The following is an 18505-nucleotide window of genomic DNA, read 5'->3' on the forward strand; positions in this document are numbered from 1 at the left end:
TGAGATTTTCATATGAAAACTGGTACGGTGTCCACTGCACATGACAGCCAAAACACAGCAACACGGGGAATCCATCAGTTAGCGAGTGGACTGACAAAATGTGGTATCCCCAGAACGGAATGCTCCGGAGTTGTACGGGGGACCATGCAGGCCATCTGCTGTGTGAGCCCACTCCCCTGAAAACTCCACAGACCGGGCTGTGGACACGTGGCTTCCAGGGGCTGACCGGACACGGAGCCAGGGAGTGACCGGCACTGGTTACACAGTATCTCTTGCCTGTGACGGGAAGTATACACCTCCAAATGTAAATTTCATAGTATGTGAACTGGAAGTTTTTTAAAAAGAATATAGGGCTGTGGTCAATATTATATATTGCTGGTGGAAATGTACAAATCTGCACTATTTATCGCAATGAAAGATTCACCTACTTTTAAACCCAGGGAATTCCTTTTTATGGGGATTTATCCTACGAATATGTGCAAAATGGCATAATCAAAAGGCACGACTGTCACCAGGCATGGGTTCAGGAACAGGTGGACGCACTCTACACGTCCACCATGTGAGAGATTAAATAAGTTACAATATGCCCACTCCACAGAGCATCATACACTCATAAAAACCGGCGACAGTGTTTCTTATTTAACAACACAGAATGACTGCAGATGGTCTATCAAACACACCCAAGGTCTGAACAGTGTGGAGGACATTTCTATCCACCTCACGTCGGAAGAGAGAAGGCAGCACCTGCACGTGGGGTTTCTTGTTTCACCATGAACACCTGTGGGGAAGTGGACACTTCAGAGAGCCCCATGAGCCTGCAAATGCAGAACTCAGGGTGTACATGGCTGTGTGTCTGGGTGCGGGGCAATCGCCAATGCAAATCCTTCAGCAGCCTCTGAGTGTTTAAACCATCCGCATGTGTTTCCCAGCTTGAAAATAAATATAAAATATAGTTTAAAAGTATTTTTAGGGGTTGGCGTGGAGGTGCAGCAGGTAAAGCTCTAGTCTGCTCTGCAGTAGAGGCCTCCCAAAGACAGAGAACAAGAAACCTCAGTGGAAATGGAGTGTGGTCATCATCGCTTGCCTACGAATGCTCCAACTGCAGCGCCTACCTGCTTCCACATAACCGCTTCAGGCTCTGTTTTGTATCGATTCCTGCGGCCACAGTGTAACATTAGAATATCCCATCACGTAAGAGAAACAGAGAAGCCAAAAACCGCATGTAAGACAACATCCCTCTTTGTTCCAGACTCAGTCTTTTGGACCCACATCCAACTGAGTCTTACGCTTCCTGGCCTTGGCGTCCCCTCTCTGGGGGAATCCCGCTACAGCTCCACTTCCCACCCAGCTCTCTGCCAATGGCCAGCAGCAGAAGATGGCACAAGTGCTTGGGACCCTGCACCCACATAGGAGACCTGGATGGATGGATCTCCTGGCTCCAGCTTCAGCCTAGCCCAGCCCTGGCCATTGTGGCCATCTGGACAGTCGCCAGAGGACAGAATCACTCGCTTGCACTCTCTCTGTCTCTCGCTCTCCTTCTATAGCTCTTTCAAATAAATAAATCCTTTAAAAACATGTCTTTAAAATATTGACTCAGTGACCAGTGGAGCTGTGGAAGACCACTCTCCTGAGTGTCTATGGAGACATGTGAATTACAGCAGCTGGACTTCACGGTGACCTCTGACCTCTGCGGCTCCTCTTCCCTTCACCTCTGCCCAGGCTCTGCACTTTCATCAAAGAACACAGGTTTTCACAAGTTCATCTGGAAGGCTTCCCAGAAGTCACATGTCTCTGTGCCAAAGGCTAAATTCACGCCCAAGTTTAAACAAGGTCCAGGCACCAAAAGAACTCCCACGTGCAAGGGTCTTGGACAGGAGCGGTCTCTCCCTTCACCCACCGCTGGGGTGAGTGGGTATGGTGACGTGCAACTGCCCAAACTAGGAGCTTCCTTTAAGGGATGCAAGGGCCTCAGTGTAAGAAATGCAGAGCTAAAAAGAGCCTCAGCATCCAGCCCAGCTCCCAAATTCCAGGCGTGGACGGGACGTCCAGCGAGGTCAGAGGGCAACCAGGCCAAGACGGAAACCTACAAAGAACCAGAAAAACTGAAGAGCGGCAGCTCAGTGAGGGGAGGGGTGCTGGAGCCCTGCAGGCCTCGGGGGCCTGGGACAGCACCAGAGAGCGGAGGCACTGCACCCGGCAGCCACGTCCCCGGTTCCCGGGCTGGACGCCCCACCACAGGGCAGAGGGGAGCTGGGGAGGCCCAGTGGAGCCCACGGGCTTGGATGCCAGCAACAGTGGGGCTCCACGGATGGTGCAGGCCTGGGGCACTGCAGGAGCCTGCACCGGGCTCTGCTCCCACACTGGCTGCCCCAACCAGAGCCTGGCTGCACGCTGCAGAAACATTCATGTGGTGGGCCACACTGCCGGCCCACCAGCCACCTAAGCCACCACTGGGCACAGAGACATGCATGCTACACTGCACTCCCCCCTCCCCCACACGTCCTCCCTGCATGGCTCCCAGGCACCCCACCCACAGCCATGGATTAAAGCCGAATGTGGGAGACACATCACCAACGTCAGTGTGGCTACCGCTCCAGCACCCTCAGACACACCTGCAGGACAAAGCCGCTCACTACGAAAACCACCTAATAGAAGCGGTAGAGACAACTGATCTACCCCATGTGCAGCTATCAGGCCAGGGACACGGGAAGTATGAAAAGCCAAGATGACTGACGCTGGCACTACGGCCAGCAGGTAACGCCACTGCCTGCCTCCCAGCATCCCACATCAGAGCGCCAGTCGGAGTCTCAACTGCTCCACTCCCAGGCCAGCTCCCCACTAACACGCCTGGGAAAGCAGGAGATGGCGGCTCACGTACCTGGGCCTCGATCACCCACGTGGGAGACCCAGATGGAGTTCCTGGCTCCTGGTTTTGGCCTGGCCATCTAGGGAGTGAACCACTGGGTTGAAAACATCTCTCTTTTTCTTTCTGTCACTCTCCTCTATCCCTCAGTGATCCTTTCAGATAAATAAAAATAAATCCTTAAAAATCAAAGCCTGGGGCCACTGCCTGCAGCGCCGGCATCCTATATGGGCGCCAGTTCGAGCCCTGGCTGCTCCACTTCCGATCCAGCTCCCTGATATAGCCTGGGAAAGCAGTGGAAGATGGCCCAAGTCCTTAGGCCCCTGTGCCTGTGTGGGAGACCCGGAAAAACCTCCTGGCTCCTGGCTTCAGATTGGCACAGTTCTGGCCGTTGCAGCCAATTGGGGAGTGAACCAGCAGATGGAAGACCTCTCCCTCTGCCTCTCTGCAACTCTGACTTTCAAATAAATGAATAAATCTTAAAAAAAAAAAAAAAGCCTATGTGACATGATGTTTACAAAATGACTCAGTGATTCTGTACCAACAGACCTCACACAAGAGGGGCCTCAGGAACACCGGATCGAGGGAAAAGGGGTGCAGCCCAGCAGGGGGGCCAACTTCAGCGTACCCGGATTCAGTCCTCAGCTCTGGCTCCAGACCCCAGCTTCCCCCAGCACAGACCCTGGGAGGCTCAAGGCAGCCCCCGCCGCCCACATGGGACACCTGGAGGAGTCCCCATCTCCCGGCTTCGGTCCCAGCCCCAGGGCCAGTGAGGGCACCTTGGCAGTGACTGGTGGATGGGACTCTCCCTGTCGGTCTCCCCCTCCGCCTCTCAGATAAATAAGCATGAATGTAAGGGAACTCAATGAGATGCAAGGGAGTTCAGACAGCATGACAAAATGAGGAAAACAACGCACGCCATGAATGGGAAATCCAGCAAAAACATTTTTAAAGACTTATTTGTTTATTTGACAGTCAGAATTACATAGAGAGGGGAAGAGAGAGAGAGAGAGAGAGAGGGAGGGAGAAATCTTTTATCTGCTGGTACACTCCCCCAGATGGCCACAATAGCCTGGGCTGGGCCAGGCCAAAGCCAGGAGCCAGGAGCTTCATCCAGGTCTCCCACATGGGTGGCAGGGGCCAAACACTTGGCTCATCTTCCATTGCTTTGCCAAGCCGTTAGCAGTCAGCTGGATGAAAAGTGGAGCAGCCAGGACTTGAACCTGCACCCATATGAGATGCCGGCATTACAAGTGCAGATTTACCCACTACATCACAACGCCAGCCCCAGCAAAGAGATCTTTAAAGAGAATCAGACAGAAATCTGGGAAATGAAGAACTCAGTAAATCAACTCAAATCAAAGTACATTTGAAAGCCTCAACAAAATAAAGTAGAAAATATCTGAACTTGAAGAGGACTCCTTTGAAAAATCCCACTCAACGGTGGGCACTGATTAAAACACCTCCTGGGGCTCTGGTGTGGTGGTGTAGCAGGTAAAGCAGAATCTCAAATGGGCCCTGGATTGTGTCCTTGGCCGTGGCGGCCATCTGCAAAGTGAACCAGCAGACAGAAGATATCTCTCGCCTTCTTTTTTTTAAAGATTTATTTATTTATTTATTTATTTATTTGAAAGTTAGAGTTACACAGAAAGAGGAGAGGCAGAGAGAGAGAGAGAGAGAGAGAGAGAGGTCTTCCATCCGATGGTTCACTCCCCAATTGGGTGCAACAGCCAGAGCTGCACTGATCCAAAGCCAGGAGGCAGGATCCTCTTCTGGGTCTCCCACATGGGTGCAGGGACCCAAGGACCTGGGCCATCTTCTACTGCTTTCCCAGGCCATGGCAGAGAGCTGGATTGGAAGTGGAGCAGCCGGGTCTTGAACCGAGACCCATATGGGATGCCGGCGCTTCAGGCCAGGGCGTTAATCCACTGCGCCACAGCGCGGGCCCCTCACCTTCTCTTTCAATCTCTGACTTTCAAATAAAACAAATACATCTAAAAAAAAAAAAAAAAAAAAAAAAAAAAAAAGCCGTAACTTGGGACACGCCCGTTCTACACCAGAGCTGGGTCAAGCCCAGCTCTACTCCCAGTTCCAGCTTCTCCGGGAGGCGGCTGGTGGTGACTGACGTACTTGGGCCCTGCCACCAAGTGGGGCCTGGACAGAGGTCCCAGCTCCTGGCTCAGCCTCGCCCAGCCCTGGCTGTCGCAGGCATCGGGGGAGCTATGACGCAGGTTCTCTGTGCGCTTCCATCTGTCTCTGTGTACGTCTCTCTCTGTGCCTTTCAAATAAATACAATAAATAAATTCCCTAGAGATACCCTAGTCAAACCAATAAAAGAAAAGAAAAAATGATGCAAACAGCCTCTGAGCCCGTTGGGAGGCCAGGAAGTGAACAAGTGTACAAATTCTTAGGGTCCCCAGGGCAAAGGGAAGGGGAAAGGCTGAGACTTGCCCCATCGTGGGGACGACACCCACAGCACCCTCACAGCCAGGACCACGAAACAGTCCCAGGGCTGCGTGTTTGGTCAAACCACGAAGTGTTCAGCATTCTACACAGAATGTGAAAACGCCCAAGAGACAAGACCTAGTTTGGAAACTCAGCTGGGTTAACAGAGCCTTCTCACGTGCAATGGAATGGCACGTGCCAAGTCCTGGAAGAGCCCAGCAAAGCCTCCCGCACAAACGAGGAGAAATGAAGACGTTCCAAGCCCAGCAAACCTGACTCGTCAGCACCCAACCAGTCTGAAGCCCTTCAAACCACGCTGAAGGGAACCCTCCAGGCAGAAGCAAAACAAAGACACACAACACGGGAACCTGAAACACCCACCGGAAGAGCAGATTCAAGAGAGGGCGAGAAGAATCAAACTGGGTCAGTGCAGTGGAGCAGCAAACCACAAGGACAAACCAATCGTATTCATCCCAGAGGAAACCTCTTTTATGACAAGGCTGAGTCTTATCTGTAATCAAACACATTGAATCTCCCAATTAAAAGATACAGATTGGCTCAGTGGATCAAAAACAAGACAAAAACAGACAGACTGGAAGGAAATAGATACTCCAGGCAAAAAGAAACCAAAAGCAAGCAGAAGAGGCTACACTTCTGTCATGCAAAACAGACCTGAAAACAGAAACCAGGGGCGGCACTGTGGCATAGCAGGCGTCCAGTCCCGGATGCTCCACTTCCAGTTCAGCTCCCTGCTAATACTCCTGGGAAAAACAGTAGAAGATGGACCAAGTGCTTGGGCCCCTGCACCCACATGGGAGACCTGGAAGAAGCGCCTGGCTCCTGGCTTCTGGCTTCGGCCTGGCCCAGCTTTGGCCATTGCAGCCATTTGAGAAGTAAACCAGCGGATGGATGACCCCTCTTTGTCCTCCTCCGTCTCTCTCTGTAACTCTGCCTTTCAAATAAATAAAACAGAACTTCAAAAAAACTGTAAAAAAGGATAAATAAGATTCTACACAAAAAGTTCAAAAAAATCTATTCAACAAGATAAAATGAATGCAAATATATGCATTTTATAAACCAAATGTTACTGGACATAAAGGGAAACAGAGATCCCAATTCAACAACAGTGGACAGATCATTCAGACCAAAAAAAAAAAAAACATCAACTTCCAAAACATTAAGCCACACTGTACACCAGAGGCCTAGAGACAGAACCTCTCCCTCAGTGGGACAGAACCCCTCCCCCAGGACAAAACCCCTCCCCCAGCGGGACAGAACCCCTCCCCCAGGACAGAACACCTACCCCTGGACAGAACCCCTCCCCCCAGGACAGAACTCCCTCCCCCCAGGACAGAACAGAACCCCTGCCCCAGGACAGAACCCCTCCCCCAGTGGGATAGAACCCCTGCCCCAGGACAGAACCCCTCCCCCAGGACAGAACCTCTCCCTCAGGACAGAACACCTCCCCCCCCCCCGACAGAACCCCTCCCCCCCGACAGAACCCCTCCCCCCAGGACAGAACTCCCTCCCCCCAGGACAGAACAGAACCCCTCCCCCCAGGACAGAACCCCTCCCCCAGTGGGATAGAACCCCTCCCCCAGGACAGAACCCCTCCCCCGGCGGCACACAGCAGGCCCCCCTTCCACAGCACACAGCAGTCCTCCGTGACAGACCGCCTCTCACACCACCAAAGCAGCCTCAGCAAATGCAGAAAAACTGACATCCTATCCCGAGTCTCTTCTGACAAAAGAGACTAAAGTTACAAGAAACAAGGAAGAAACAAGGAAGGAACAAGCTCGTGGGGACTGGGCAACACGGTATGCAATCGAGGAAGACAGGAAGAAAATGGAGCAGCACACACCAACACTTACAGGGCCCAGCAAGAGCAGGACCAACCAGGAAGCTGACGGCAATGAGCACTACCGCAAAATAAATAGGTAAGATCTCAAACACACAGCCCAGTGATGCAACTCAAGGACCTAAAAAAGCAAGAACAAAACCCAAAATTACTATAGGAAGGGAAGAGCAACAGCAAAGATCAGAGCAGAAATAAAGAAACAACCAAAAAATAAAAATACAAAGGATCAATGACATAAAGAGCTGGCTTTTTGAAAGATAAACAACATTCTACAAACCACTGGCCAAGCTAACAAGGAAAAAATAAAGAAAACTAAAAATAAAATCAGACAAAAAGGAGATATTACAACATATACCCAAGAAACACCAAGGATCAGTATAGACACCAACAAACTGGAAAACTTAGAGGAAATGGACAAATTTCTGCACACATATAACCTACCCTAATTGGTGCATGAAGAGAGAGGAAGCCAAGGCTGGCAGTGTGGTGCAGTGGGTAAAGCCACCACCTGCAACACCGGCATCCCAAATGGGTGCCACTTCCAACCCAGCTCCCTGCTAATGGCCTGGGAAAAGCAGAGGAAGACGGCCCAAGCATCCACATGGGAGACTGGATGAAGCTCCTGGCTCCTGGCTTCAGCCTGGCTCAGCCCTGGCCACTGTGACCATCTGGGGAGTGAACCAGCAGATGGAAGACCTCTCCCATTCCCTCTCTCTCTGACCTTCTAATAAATAAATACACCTTTTTAAAAAGAGAGACAGAGAAAGCCTAAAGACCAAAAATGAGTATTAGATTGAGTCCATACTGAAAACTTAAGAGAAACACTTCAAGACATCAATACAGGCAAATATATTCTGGATAAGACCCCAAAAGCCTAGGCAACAAAAGAACAAGACAAACTGGTTTATACAAAACCAACAGAACGAGGATACAACACACTGAATATCAGAAAATCTGCAAATTATTCATCTGACAAAAGGTTGACATGCAGAATATATAAGGAACCCAAAAACACCCAAACAATACATTTAAGAAATGGGCAAACAATCCAAACAGACATTTCTCAAGAGAAATGCAAATGTCCAACCAATCTATGAAAAAATGCTCAACATCACTAGTCATTGGGGAAATACAGATCAAAACCACAGGAAGATACCATCTCACCACAGTCAGAACAGATACAACCAGAGAGACAGAAACAGCACAGGCTGGTGAGAAGGCACAGGAGGGCTCCCACACCACGGGAGAAGGTACTCACTACGGCCCTTACAGCGAACTAACAACAGATGCACCACCCGACACGGCCACCCCAGCGCGCGGCGTCTATCAGAAGGAACGGAGATCCGGCTGTCAGAGACGCCTGCACGCCCACTCTGCAGTGAATCTATTCACAACGGCCAAGGGTCAGACCTGAGGCGTGGAATGTGTGGAGCATTATGTAGCCATAAAGAAAAATGACATTCTGTCATTTGCAGCTAAACGGATGGAGATGGAGGCCATCACGTGACTTAAAATCAGCCAAGCACAGAAACACAAATGCTGCAGGTTCTCTCTCACTTGTGGAAGCTTAAAAATATGTGACCATTGAACAGGGATCACCAGGCTAATGGTGGGGGTGACTGAGGCTGACAAAGGGGGCCGGCACAGCTGGAGGCGTGGGGCTGGGGGCTCTGGGTCACAATAACTTCAATAGTCTTGAAGATCAAGTGCAGCTGGACTTAAAGCCTCCAAAGAAACAGAGCACCAGGAATGCTACTTACCGTGATTTCATCAGTACACCCAAGTAAATGTCCTGAAACATCACTGTACCCCAGAAATATGTACAATTTTGTAAATAAAAAATGGATACAACACTATGGAATGCAAAAGAAAACTTCATACTTTAAGCCCACTCAGTTTAGGTTGTCATTTTGCACTTTTCTTTAGCTGTCTTTTTTTTTTTTTTTCTTTTTTAGGCAGAGTTACAGAGACACAGGGAGAGAGGAAGAGAGAGAGGCTGAAAAAAAGATCTTGCTTCCACTGGTGCAGTCCCTGAATGGCCCCAGTAGGGACCCATGAGCCGGCCATGGGCCCACATGCTAAGGCTTGGCTTGCTGACCACTGGCATTAGTTACTGCTGTGTGGATGTTTATGGTTTCTGTTGAGCTGTGATATCGGGACCGTTTCATAACCCCAGGGTTGAGTCTACAACTATGGCCTTGGGGCTTCCCGTACCTCTTTTCCCACTGACCAAGGCTGAGAAAACACCAGGTGGAAGCTTGTTGTTAGCACCCAAGTTGCCTGCTACGTGACCAGGAGCTTGATTGGATGAAGGCGCGTGATCACCTTTATGGTTGGACAAGGAGCGCATGGACTGTGCGTGATCAGGCACCCGATTGGAGCGCCGCCGCATGGACTGTAGCATGGACTAAGCTTGCTTACATGCTTCAACAATGTTCTACTATATAAGCTGTTTGTGATATGGTACGGGAGCTTCCCCTTTCTTTCGGAGCTCCCCTTGCTCAAGGGTTTCTCTTTCTATCCTGTTTAAATAAAAGTCTACTGAAGACCAATCAGCTGGGAGAAGTGTCGTTCCTTTGCGGGCAAGGGAGCGACAGCCCCAGTGGCCAGGGCTGGGTCAGGCTGAGGCCGGGAGCTCCAGAGGTCTCCCATGGGGACAGCCGGGCCCCCAGCACGTGGGCCACGTTCAGCTGCCTTCCCAGGCACATCAGCAGGGATTTGGATCAGAAGTGGACCAGCTGGGACTCGAACCACTGCTCCAGTATGGGATGCTGGTGGCAACAGCGGCCCCACCGGCAGGACCACAGCACCAGCCCCTGCCCTTGTTCCCTAGCCTAAAGCTGGCTACTTAGGAAGGAAGTCTCTGAACCTTAACTTAAAGTACGACAGCCCAGTTCACAGACATGACTCGTCAGCAGTTCTTTCAAGTTCAACAAACTTCCTCATTTTATTGTCTAAACTTACCAACAAATGACTGAGAAACCTCTTTTTACCTACACTTTATAGGGGATCCCTACCTAGAAATGCTACGAATTAAGTTTTAAATTGAGATGTTCAGGAATGACCTAAATGTTCAAAAATAACAGAATTACTTAGCAAACATAACATGCCTCTTACAAACACTCTGAAATAACTATCAGTAGCAAATGGCGTGGTGGCTGTCAGCAGTGGCTGTGGGCCTGGGTCAGACCTGCAGCTGTGAGAGGTGTCTAAGCCCGCGCCAGCCCCGCTTCCCTTGTTAAAAACAGAGGGGACGGCCGGCGCCGCGGCTCACTAGGCTAATCCTCCACCTAGTGGTGCCGGCACACCGGGTTCTAGTCCCGGTCGGGGTTCCGGATTCTGTCCTGGTTGCCCCCCTTCCAGTCCAGCTCTCTGCTGTGGCCTGGGAGTACAGTGGAGGATGGCCCAAGTGCTTGGGCCCTGCACCCCATGGGAGACCAGGAGAAGCACCTGGCTCCTGCCATTGGATCAGCGCGATGCGCCAGCCACAGCACACCAGCCGTGGTGGCCATTGGAGGGTGAACCAACGGCAAAAGGAAGACCTTTCTCTCTCTCTCTCTCTATCCATTCTGCCTGTCAAAAAAAAAAAAAAAAAAAAAAAAAAAAAAAAAAAAAAAAAACAGAGGGGACAATAGGGCCTCCCTCCTTGAAGCCCTACGGGAATGCAGTTAATGCAGCACTAAGGAAACCTGTCCACTTAATGCTGCCAAAGTGCTCAGGGCTACAGGGCTCCTTGGCCCTCCCAGCAATACTTAACCCTTTCAAGAATGGGGCAGCGCTCTGGCACAGGGGGTTAAGCCACCTCCTGCAGTGCTGGCATCCCATATGGGCAACGGCTTGAGTTCCAACTGCTCCTCTTCCAGTCCAGCTCCCTGCTAATGTCCCTGGGAAAGCAGTGGAAGATGGCCCAAGTGCTTGGGCCCTTGCACCCAGCCTATCCCGGCTCCAGCCATTGGGGAGTGAACCAGCAGATGGAAGATCAATCTCTCTCTGCCGCTCTGCCTTTCAAATAAATTAACAAACCTTAAAGAAAAAAAAAAAGCAGCAGGTTCTGGGACAGGCATTGAGTCTAGCAGTGGGGAGAGAAGTTAGGACACCTGCTCCAGATCGCGGAGCCTGTGGTCCCAGCCCAAGCCTCGACTCCAGCTTCCTACCAGATCGCGGAGCCTGTGGTCCCAGCCCAAGCCTCGACTCCAGCTTCCTACCAGATCGCGGAGCCTGTGGTCCCAGCCCAACCCTCGACTCCAGCTTCCTACCAGATCGCGGAGCCTGTGGTCCAGCCCAACCCTCGACTCCAGCTTCCTACCAGATCGCGGAGCCTGTGGCCCAGCCCAACCCTCGACTCCAGCTTCCTACCAAGCAGGCCTGAGGAGGCAGCAGCCACAGCCCAGAGGGCTGGGTCCCTGGATTTAGGGCATGAACTAGAAGATGGGAGGCCAAGCCCTCTCTGCTCCAGTCTCCGCATGGATCTCGTGAACCCCAACAGAACACAGCAGGTGCAGCCCTCGGCCCCAGCCAGCATCATTGCAAAAAGCCGCCTGTCCTGTGGATAAGGTCTTCAGGCCTCCTTCTCCTGGTCTCGGGAGCCGAAGGAAGGCCGCGTGCACGTGGGCTGGGGAGCGCAAGGCTCAAGCATCATCTCCCAGGAGGGTGGCACGGGAGGCTCGGAACGCCAGCGCACTGCTGGGCGGAGGGTGCTTCAGACAACTCCTGGCAAACGGAATGAATGAACGAAATGGAGACTTCAAGTTAGAAGTCCACGCACAGCATGTCAGAGCACGTGTTTCCATGAACACACAGGTGTGCGTGTGCAGGCACGCATGCAGTAACCAGCAGTCCCCACGCTCTGCACTTAACAGGGATGGACTGTATCAGGCAGAATCCACGAGGGCTCCCACCGGTCCAGGGTGGATGCCAGGGAGACACCCAGACAACGGTCAGCAGGGTGGATGCCAGGGAGACACCCAGACAACGGTCAGGGCTGGAAGCAGGGCTGCTCAAGCCGGGAGCAAGACGGGCTCGCCACGGAAGCCCCGGCTCCTGGAGCGGAGGGGCCAGCGGCACACAACTCGCCTGTCGCTCCCCCTCTTCATGGAGGAACGACACTAAACCCTGCCTAGGCTTCATATCCGAGTCACGGCACCATTATGTCGCTCCCCGTCTTCGTGGAGGAACGACACAGGACCCTGCGCTGTTCTTTCATCTGCTCGGCCCTCCCCGGGTTTGCTGCTGGTTCTTCCCGGGTTGGCTACCGACCCTTCCACCTCCGTGGAAGGGCGGTTCCCCCTGGCCACTTTCCCCACTTCCGCAGGGGAGCGGCACACCACCGGCCGGCTCTCTCGGGGGCTGCACAGGTGTTCCCCTTAGGTGTTCCCCTTAGGTGTTCCTGGTGCATGCCATCTCTCTCCTCCTTTATAGTCCTCCTCTGCCAATCCCAACTTGGCTGCCCACACGCCGAGTACGCTGCTCTCCTCCAATCAGGAGCAAGTCCTACAGTTTATTGGCTGAACTGGAGGCAGCTGTGTAGAAGCTGTTTTCTTCTCTCCCAGCGCCATATTGTGGGAGAGCAGATGCATAGAATAAGTCTTAATTCCAGTAACTTAGTCTAGTCCGGGTTGCTCCCCACACTCACCTGCGGGAGAGCCACGCTCAGTCACTGCAGTGCCTGGGACGGCAGGCCGTGCCCATGGAAGTTTTCAGATCTCTTAACTCTAACTTCTGTTTTCTAATTTTTGGATTGATTCCTTCATCCACTCATCTGTCAGACAGAGGGGTTCATTCATTCACTCGCTATGCGTTAGACAGAGGCATCGTCCTCTGCTGCTCCACTCCCCAACACGCTTGCAATGGCTGCGGTCTCACCAGGCAGAAGTCCTAGCCAGGAACTCAAGCCAGGTCCCCCCCCCGCTGGGGAAGGGGGTGGCAGAAACCCAAGTTCTTAAGCCATCGCGGCTGCCTGCCACAGTGTGCATCGGCAGAAAACCAGAGACAGCAGCTGGCCTCGCGTGCAGCCCTCAGTGCCCCGCGGGCACAGGTGTCCTGACCAGGCAGAGCAGCCGCCTCCTCGGGACACACGGATTTTAAATCGCGGTGGAAAACCGGCCTTGGCCCCACACGGAGGACGCCTTAAGGCGCTGCACTCCATACCCCAGCGCGGGGGCTCCAGCCGCTGGGCTGCTTCCAATTCCCGCCTCTTGCCAACAGGCACCCGGGGAGGCAGCAGGCGGTGGCCCACGCCCCGGGGTTCCTGCCACACGTGTGGCAAATCAGTATTAATTCTGTGTTCCTGGTTTCCATTCTGGCCCAATGCAGGCTGTCGTGGGCTGCAGGGGAGTGAGCCAGTGGACACGAGCTGTCTCCTGGCCCCCAAATTGATTAATTAAGGGCGCAGGGGGACACCTGGCCACGAGTTATGTGTGTCCCGCGTTCCGTGTCCGGAGAGGGTGGAGACTTAACGTTCTACCGAGGTGGCGTCTGGCTCGCGCGTCAGACAGGTGCAGACAGGTGCAGGCGAGGGCCAGCGAGGGCAGGCGGGCAGGGTCGCGGCTCCCCACCCGGCCTGGCGGCGGGCGCGCTGCTTTCCCCTCTGCCCTGGCCCGGTCAAGGCTTAGGGGAAGGGTGGCCTTACATGACCTCATCAGGGTCTCATAAAAGATGTCACCCTAGCTCAGAACGAGAGGAAAAGCGCCACTTCCCAGGCCCGGGGCGCGCAGCCCCACCACGGTAGCTGGGGGGCTTGACCGGCCCCGCGTCGCCTCCCGTGCGCGGGACCAGGGACCCCCGCGCAGGGGCAACTCTGCAAGCGGCCGCGACGTCTCCACAGCCGGCAGCGGCGCACGGATCCAGGGACCCCCGCACAGGGGTGCTGTGCTAGCGGCCGCGACGTCTCCACAGCCGGCCGCGGCGCGCGGATCCAGGGACCCCCGCGCAGGGGTGCTGTGCTAGCGGCCGCCTCGTGGAGACGCGGGACGGAGGGGCGCCTGCCCTGCGCCCTCACTCGCCCCGCGGGGTCCCCCGCAGCCCGCGCCCCCCAGAGCCGCGGGACCCGGAAGCCGGAAGCCGCCCCGGGCGCCGCACCGCGCGTGCGCAGAGCCCGCGAGCGGCGAGGGCGCAGCCACCGCCGCCGCCGCACCCCGCGGGGCCCCGCGCGCCCGGCCGCGCCGCCTACCTGGTAGCGGCCGCTGAGCAGCTGGCTGCGCGAGGGCGTGCACAGCGGCTGCGTGTAGTAGTTGTCCAGCAGCACGCCGCCCGCCGCCAGCGCGTCCAGGTGCGGCGTGCGGATGGACGAGCCGTGGAAGCCCACGTCGTTCCAGCCCAGGTCGTCGGCCAGCACGAAGACCAGGTGCGGCGGCCGCTCGGCCCCCGCGCCCGGCGCCGGCCGCAGCAGCAGCAGCAGGAGCAGGAGCAGCAGCGGCGGCGGCGCGCCCCGGCCCATCCTGCCCCGCCGGCCCGCGCCCGCTGCCCCCGCCGCCCCGCTTATAGACGCGGGCCCTGCGCGCCCGGCTGCCCCGCCCCGGCGCGGCTGCCCCGCTGCCACCACGGGGAGGAGCCACGGCCAGCGGGGGTCGGCGGCCCTGCCCGCGGCCCTGCCCTCGGCCCCGGGAGGGAGGGCGTCCTGGCGGGCGTCCGTGTGTGCGGGACACGCGTGCGCCCCGGGCCGCGGGCCTGACTTGTGCGTGCGCCCCGGGCCGCGGGCCCGACCTGTGCGTGCGCCCAGCCCGGGCCTGGTTTGCGGTTCTCCCGGGAACGGGCCCCTCGGGCGGTGCAGCCCGCGGTCACGGAGCAGCCCCGGCCCGTCCACCGGCGAGCCGCTGGCTCCAGAGCAGGTGCCCAGGGGGCCCCACGCCCGTCCTCGGGGAAGCGGCCAGGTCCCGCTGCTCCGGTCACGTGGGGGTGGACCGCGCTGCCAGCGAGCCCTGGGGGTTACCTGACAACCTTGTAACTTGTGGATGATTGACAGCTGTGTGTCTGCTTGTACCTTTTAGTGAGCCTGTCCTTTGAACTGAGTTTAACACCTTTAAGGAGGAAAATAAAATCTTAGGTATTCATTTTTGTATTCGTGTGATTTTTACCTCTTTTTTTTAATCATCCTGGAACACCTGCAATGCTTCCCTTTTACAAATAATTTTTTTTTAACTGCATGAAGATTAGCTTATGTTCTCATTTTTTAGTGGAAACTTTAGCGTGTGTGTTAGGGGAGGGGAAGAGAGAGACGTGTCTAGAATATCAAGAAGGGCACAGAACACTGTAGCATAGTTGTCTGAGTGGACGGGACAGGAATGGAAAAGAAACACCTTTTCGCCACACACCCTTTCATTCCTCTGAATTTTTTTTTTTTTTTTTTTTTTTTTTTTTTTTGACAGAGTGGATAGTGAGAGAGAGACAGAGAGAAAGGTCTTTACCGTTGGTTCACCCTCCAATGGCCGCTGTGGCCGGCGCACCGTGCTGATCCGAAGGCAGGAGCCAGGTGCTTCTGGTCTCTCATGGGGTGCAGGGCCCAAGCACTTGGGCCATCCTCCACTGCACTCCCGGGCCACAACAGAGAGCTGGCCTGGAAGAGGGGCAACCGCAACCGGGACAGAATCCGGCGCCCCAACCAGGGCTAGAACCTGGTGTGCTGGCGCCGCAAGGTGGAGGTTTAGCCTAGTGAACCGCGGCGCCGGCCCATTCCTCTGAATTCTAAAGTCTGCATACATCACCTATTCTGTAATTAATGCTAATAAAAAAGTTCATGTTTTTATTCTCAAAGGCAGGGAGAAGAGTGGAAACAGATGAGAAACAGGCCAGTCTCCCGTCTGCTGGTTCACTCCTGAAATACCCAGCACAGCCAGGGCTGGGCCAGGTCGAAGCCGGGCGCCAGGAACCCAATCCTGTTCTCCACGTTGGCGGTGGTGGCGGCCCAGCCGCTGGAGCCGTCACCTGCTGCTGCCCAAGATGTGCCTTAGTAGAAGCCGGAATCAGGACTCAAAGGCAGGCCTGGGATCCGGGCGGAATCAGGGCTCAAAGGCAGGCCTGGGGTCCGGGCGCCAGACGCCCACCCCGAAATCCACACCTCTGCCGAGGAGAATGCGCTGGAAGCGGGAAGTGTCCCCCAAGAGACCAGGTGGTTGTGAAGCCCGGGCCAGCACAGGGAGCCTGGAGGAGATGAGCCAGCAGTGCCCCGCCCTCATCCCTGGCAGCTGCTGGCGGCTGTGGGTTACGCTGAGAAGTCAGGACTCCTGGGTTTCGATGCTTCTCCCAAACCGTTGTTTGTTTCAAGGCCTCTGAGTGTGAAAGGCATTGGCACACAGACCAGGCGATTTTAAACACCCTGTTTCAAAATGTTTAACCGTTGCGGGGAGGGCAGGGGAGGAAGCAGCCCTTCCCAGCTGAGATAAGAATCCCGAGAGGTCTCTGCAGAGAGAAACCAAGCTCACCGTCTGCGCGTGGGCAGCTGTGGTCGCGTGGCTCACGGCCCCAGTGCCACCCTGCACAGTGCAGGAGACGGACTTGAACCTGAACATCAGAACAGCCCAGTGTGCTCATTAGATGCCAGCCTCTTCTGTCTGACCGGGCCTGCAGGCCGTGTGTCAGTCACACACACGACCCTCAGGGCCCACCTGCAGGGACACCTCAGGCTCCATCAAGGCTGCAGGCTCACACGGAGTGAATTCTATGGGAGCAGCATCTTCGGGTAACCGTTGCCTTTGTTCTGTGGGGCCCGAGGGATGAAAGGCAATGGAGGAAAATGTTATTTGTGGACAAGAACTGCTGTGGCCAGCTCACAGCTGACCCCTCATCCTGCCCGATGCCCATCACCACCCACCCCTCGAAAGCAACTGGGGGAGAATACACGGTGGGACACCCTCGTACAGACACAGTGTCTGCTGTGCGTAAGACCAGTGGCTGGGCCAGCCTTGTGGTGCAGCGGGTTAAGCTGTTGCGTGTCTGCCACACCAGCGTCCCCTGTGAGAGCTCGTTGGAGTCCCAGCTGCTCCACTTCTGATCCAGCTTCCTGCCAATGCCCCTGGGGAAGCAGCAGAAGATGGCCCAGGTGCTTGGGCCCCTGCACCCATGTAGGATACCCAGATGAAGCTCCTGGCTCCTGGCCCAGTGCTGACCATTGTAGTCATTTGGGGAGTGAACCAATGGATGAAGATTCTCTCTCTCTCTCTCTCTCTCTCTCTCTCTCTCTCTGTGTGTGTGTGTGTGTGTAAATCTGCCTTGCAAATAAAACAATGTTCCACTCGCCCATCTCAAGCTGATGGCAGGCCAGCAGCCACCTCTGCCTCCCCTGGCCAGGCACTAAAATGTGTCCTCTGAATTCGAGCCTGCCTGATGGGGAGTCGGGTTTGTCCCATTTTCATTGCCTATGCTGACTGATACACAATTCTTTAAACTTTTAATTTGGAACAGTATTTTAATTGTTTATTTATTTACTTGAAAGAGTTACAGAGAAGAAGAGCCAGAGGCAGAGAGAGAGAAAGAGAGAGAGAGAGATTCTGTCCCCAGTGGCCGCAATGGTTGGGGTTGTACCAAGCCAAAGCCAGGAGCCAGACACCACTTCTGGGCCTCCCACGAGGGTGCAGGGGCCCAAGCACTTGGCCACCTCCCACTGCTTTCCCAAGCCATAAGCATGGAGCTGGATGGGAAGAGGAGCAGCCGGGAGTTGAACCAGCACTCATATGGGATGTCGACACTGCAGGTGGAGGCTTAACCTTCTACGCCACAGCGTTGGCTCCAGCGAAGTTTCTTTGACATGAGCAACAGTTGTGCATATAACCAGGGAGAGAATCAACATACAGGGCTGGTGTTGTGGTGTAGCGGGATAAGCCACCGCCTGTGACATGGCATCCCATATGGATGCTGGTTGCAGTCCCGGCTGCTCCACTTCCAGTCCAGCTCCCTGCTAATATGCCTGGGAAAGCAGCAGAGGATGGACCAAGTGCTTGGGCCCCTGCATCCACATGGGAGACCCAGAAGTTGTTCCTGGTTTGGCCACCCACTTGCTGACTTTGGGTAGTGAACCTGTGATGGAAGATCTGTCTTTCCGTCTCTCTCTGTGACCCTGCCTTTCAGATGAGTAAATAAATATTTTAAAAATACCAGCACAGAGCTGAGTCTGGCAGAGTCATGAAAACCTTCCACCAGGGCGGGCGTTGTGGTTCAGCAGCTGGGTCACTGCTCAGGAGGCCTGCATTCCCATCAGAGTGTGTGGTTCCTGCATCCCCATCAGTGTGGTTCCTGCATCCCCATCAGTGTGGTTCCTGCATCCCCCATCAGTGTGTGTGGTGCCTGCATCCCCCATCAGAGTGTGTGGTGCCTGCATCCCCCATCAGTGTGTGTGGTGCCTGCATCCC

General features: G+C 54.7%; 1 protein-coding gene across 1 annotated transcript in view; it reads right to left on the reverse strand.

Moving 5' to 3' along the window:
• Positions 1–15004, reverse strand: part of ARSB (arylsulfatase B) — a 143153-nt gene extending 128149 nt beyond the window's left edge. The window contains exon 1 of the mRNA XM_070056318.1: positions 14335–15004. Within this exon, the coding sequence (XP_069912419.1) occupies positions 14335–14601 (267 nt within the window). The 5' untranslated portion in view covers positions 14602–15004. The remainder of the gene's footprint in view (positions 1–14334) is intronic.
• Positions 15005–18505: the final 3501 nt, after the last annotated feature.

Source organism: Oryctolagus cuniculus, chromosome 14, assembly GCF_964237555.1.
Source record: "Oryctolagus cuniculus chromosome 14, mOryCun1.1, whole genome shotgun sequence".
Lineage (NCBI taxonomy): Eukaryota > Metazoa > Chordata > Mammalia > Lagomorpha > Leporidae > Oryctolagus > Oryctolagus cuniculus.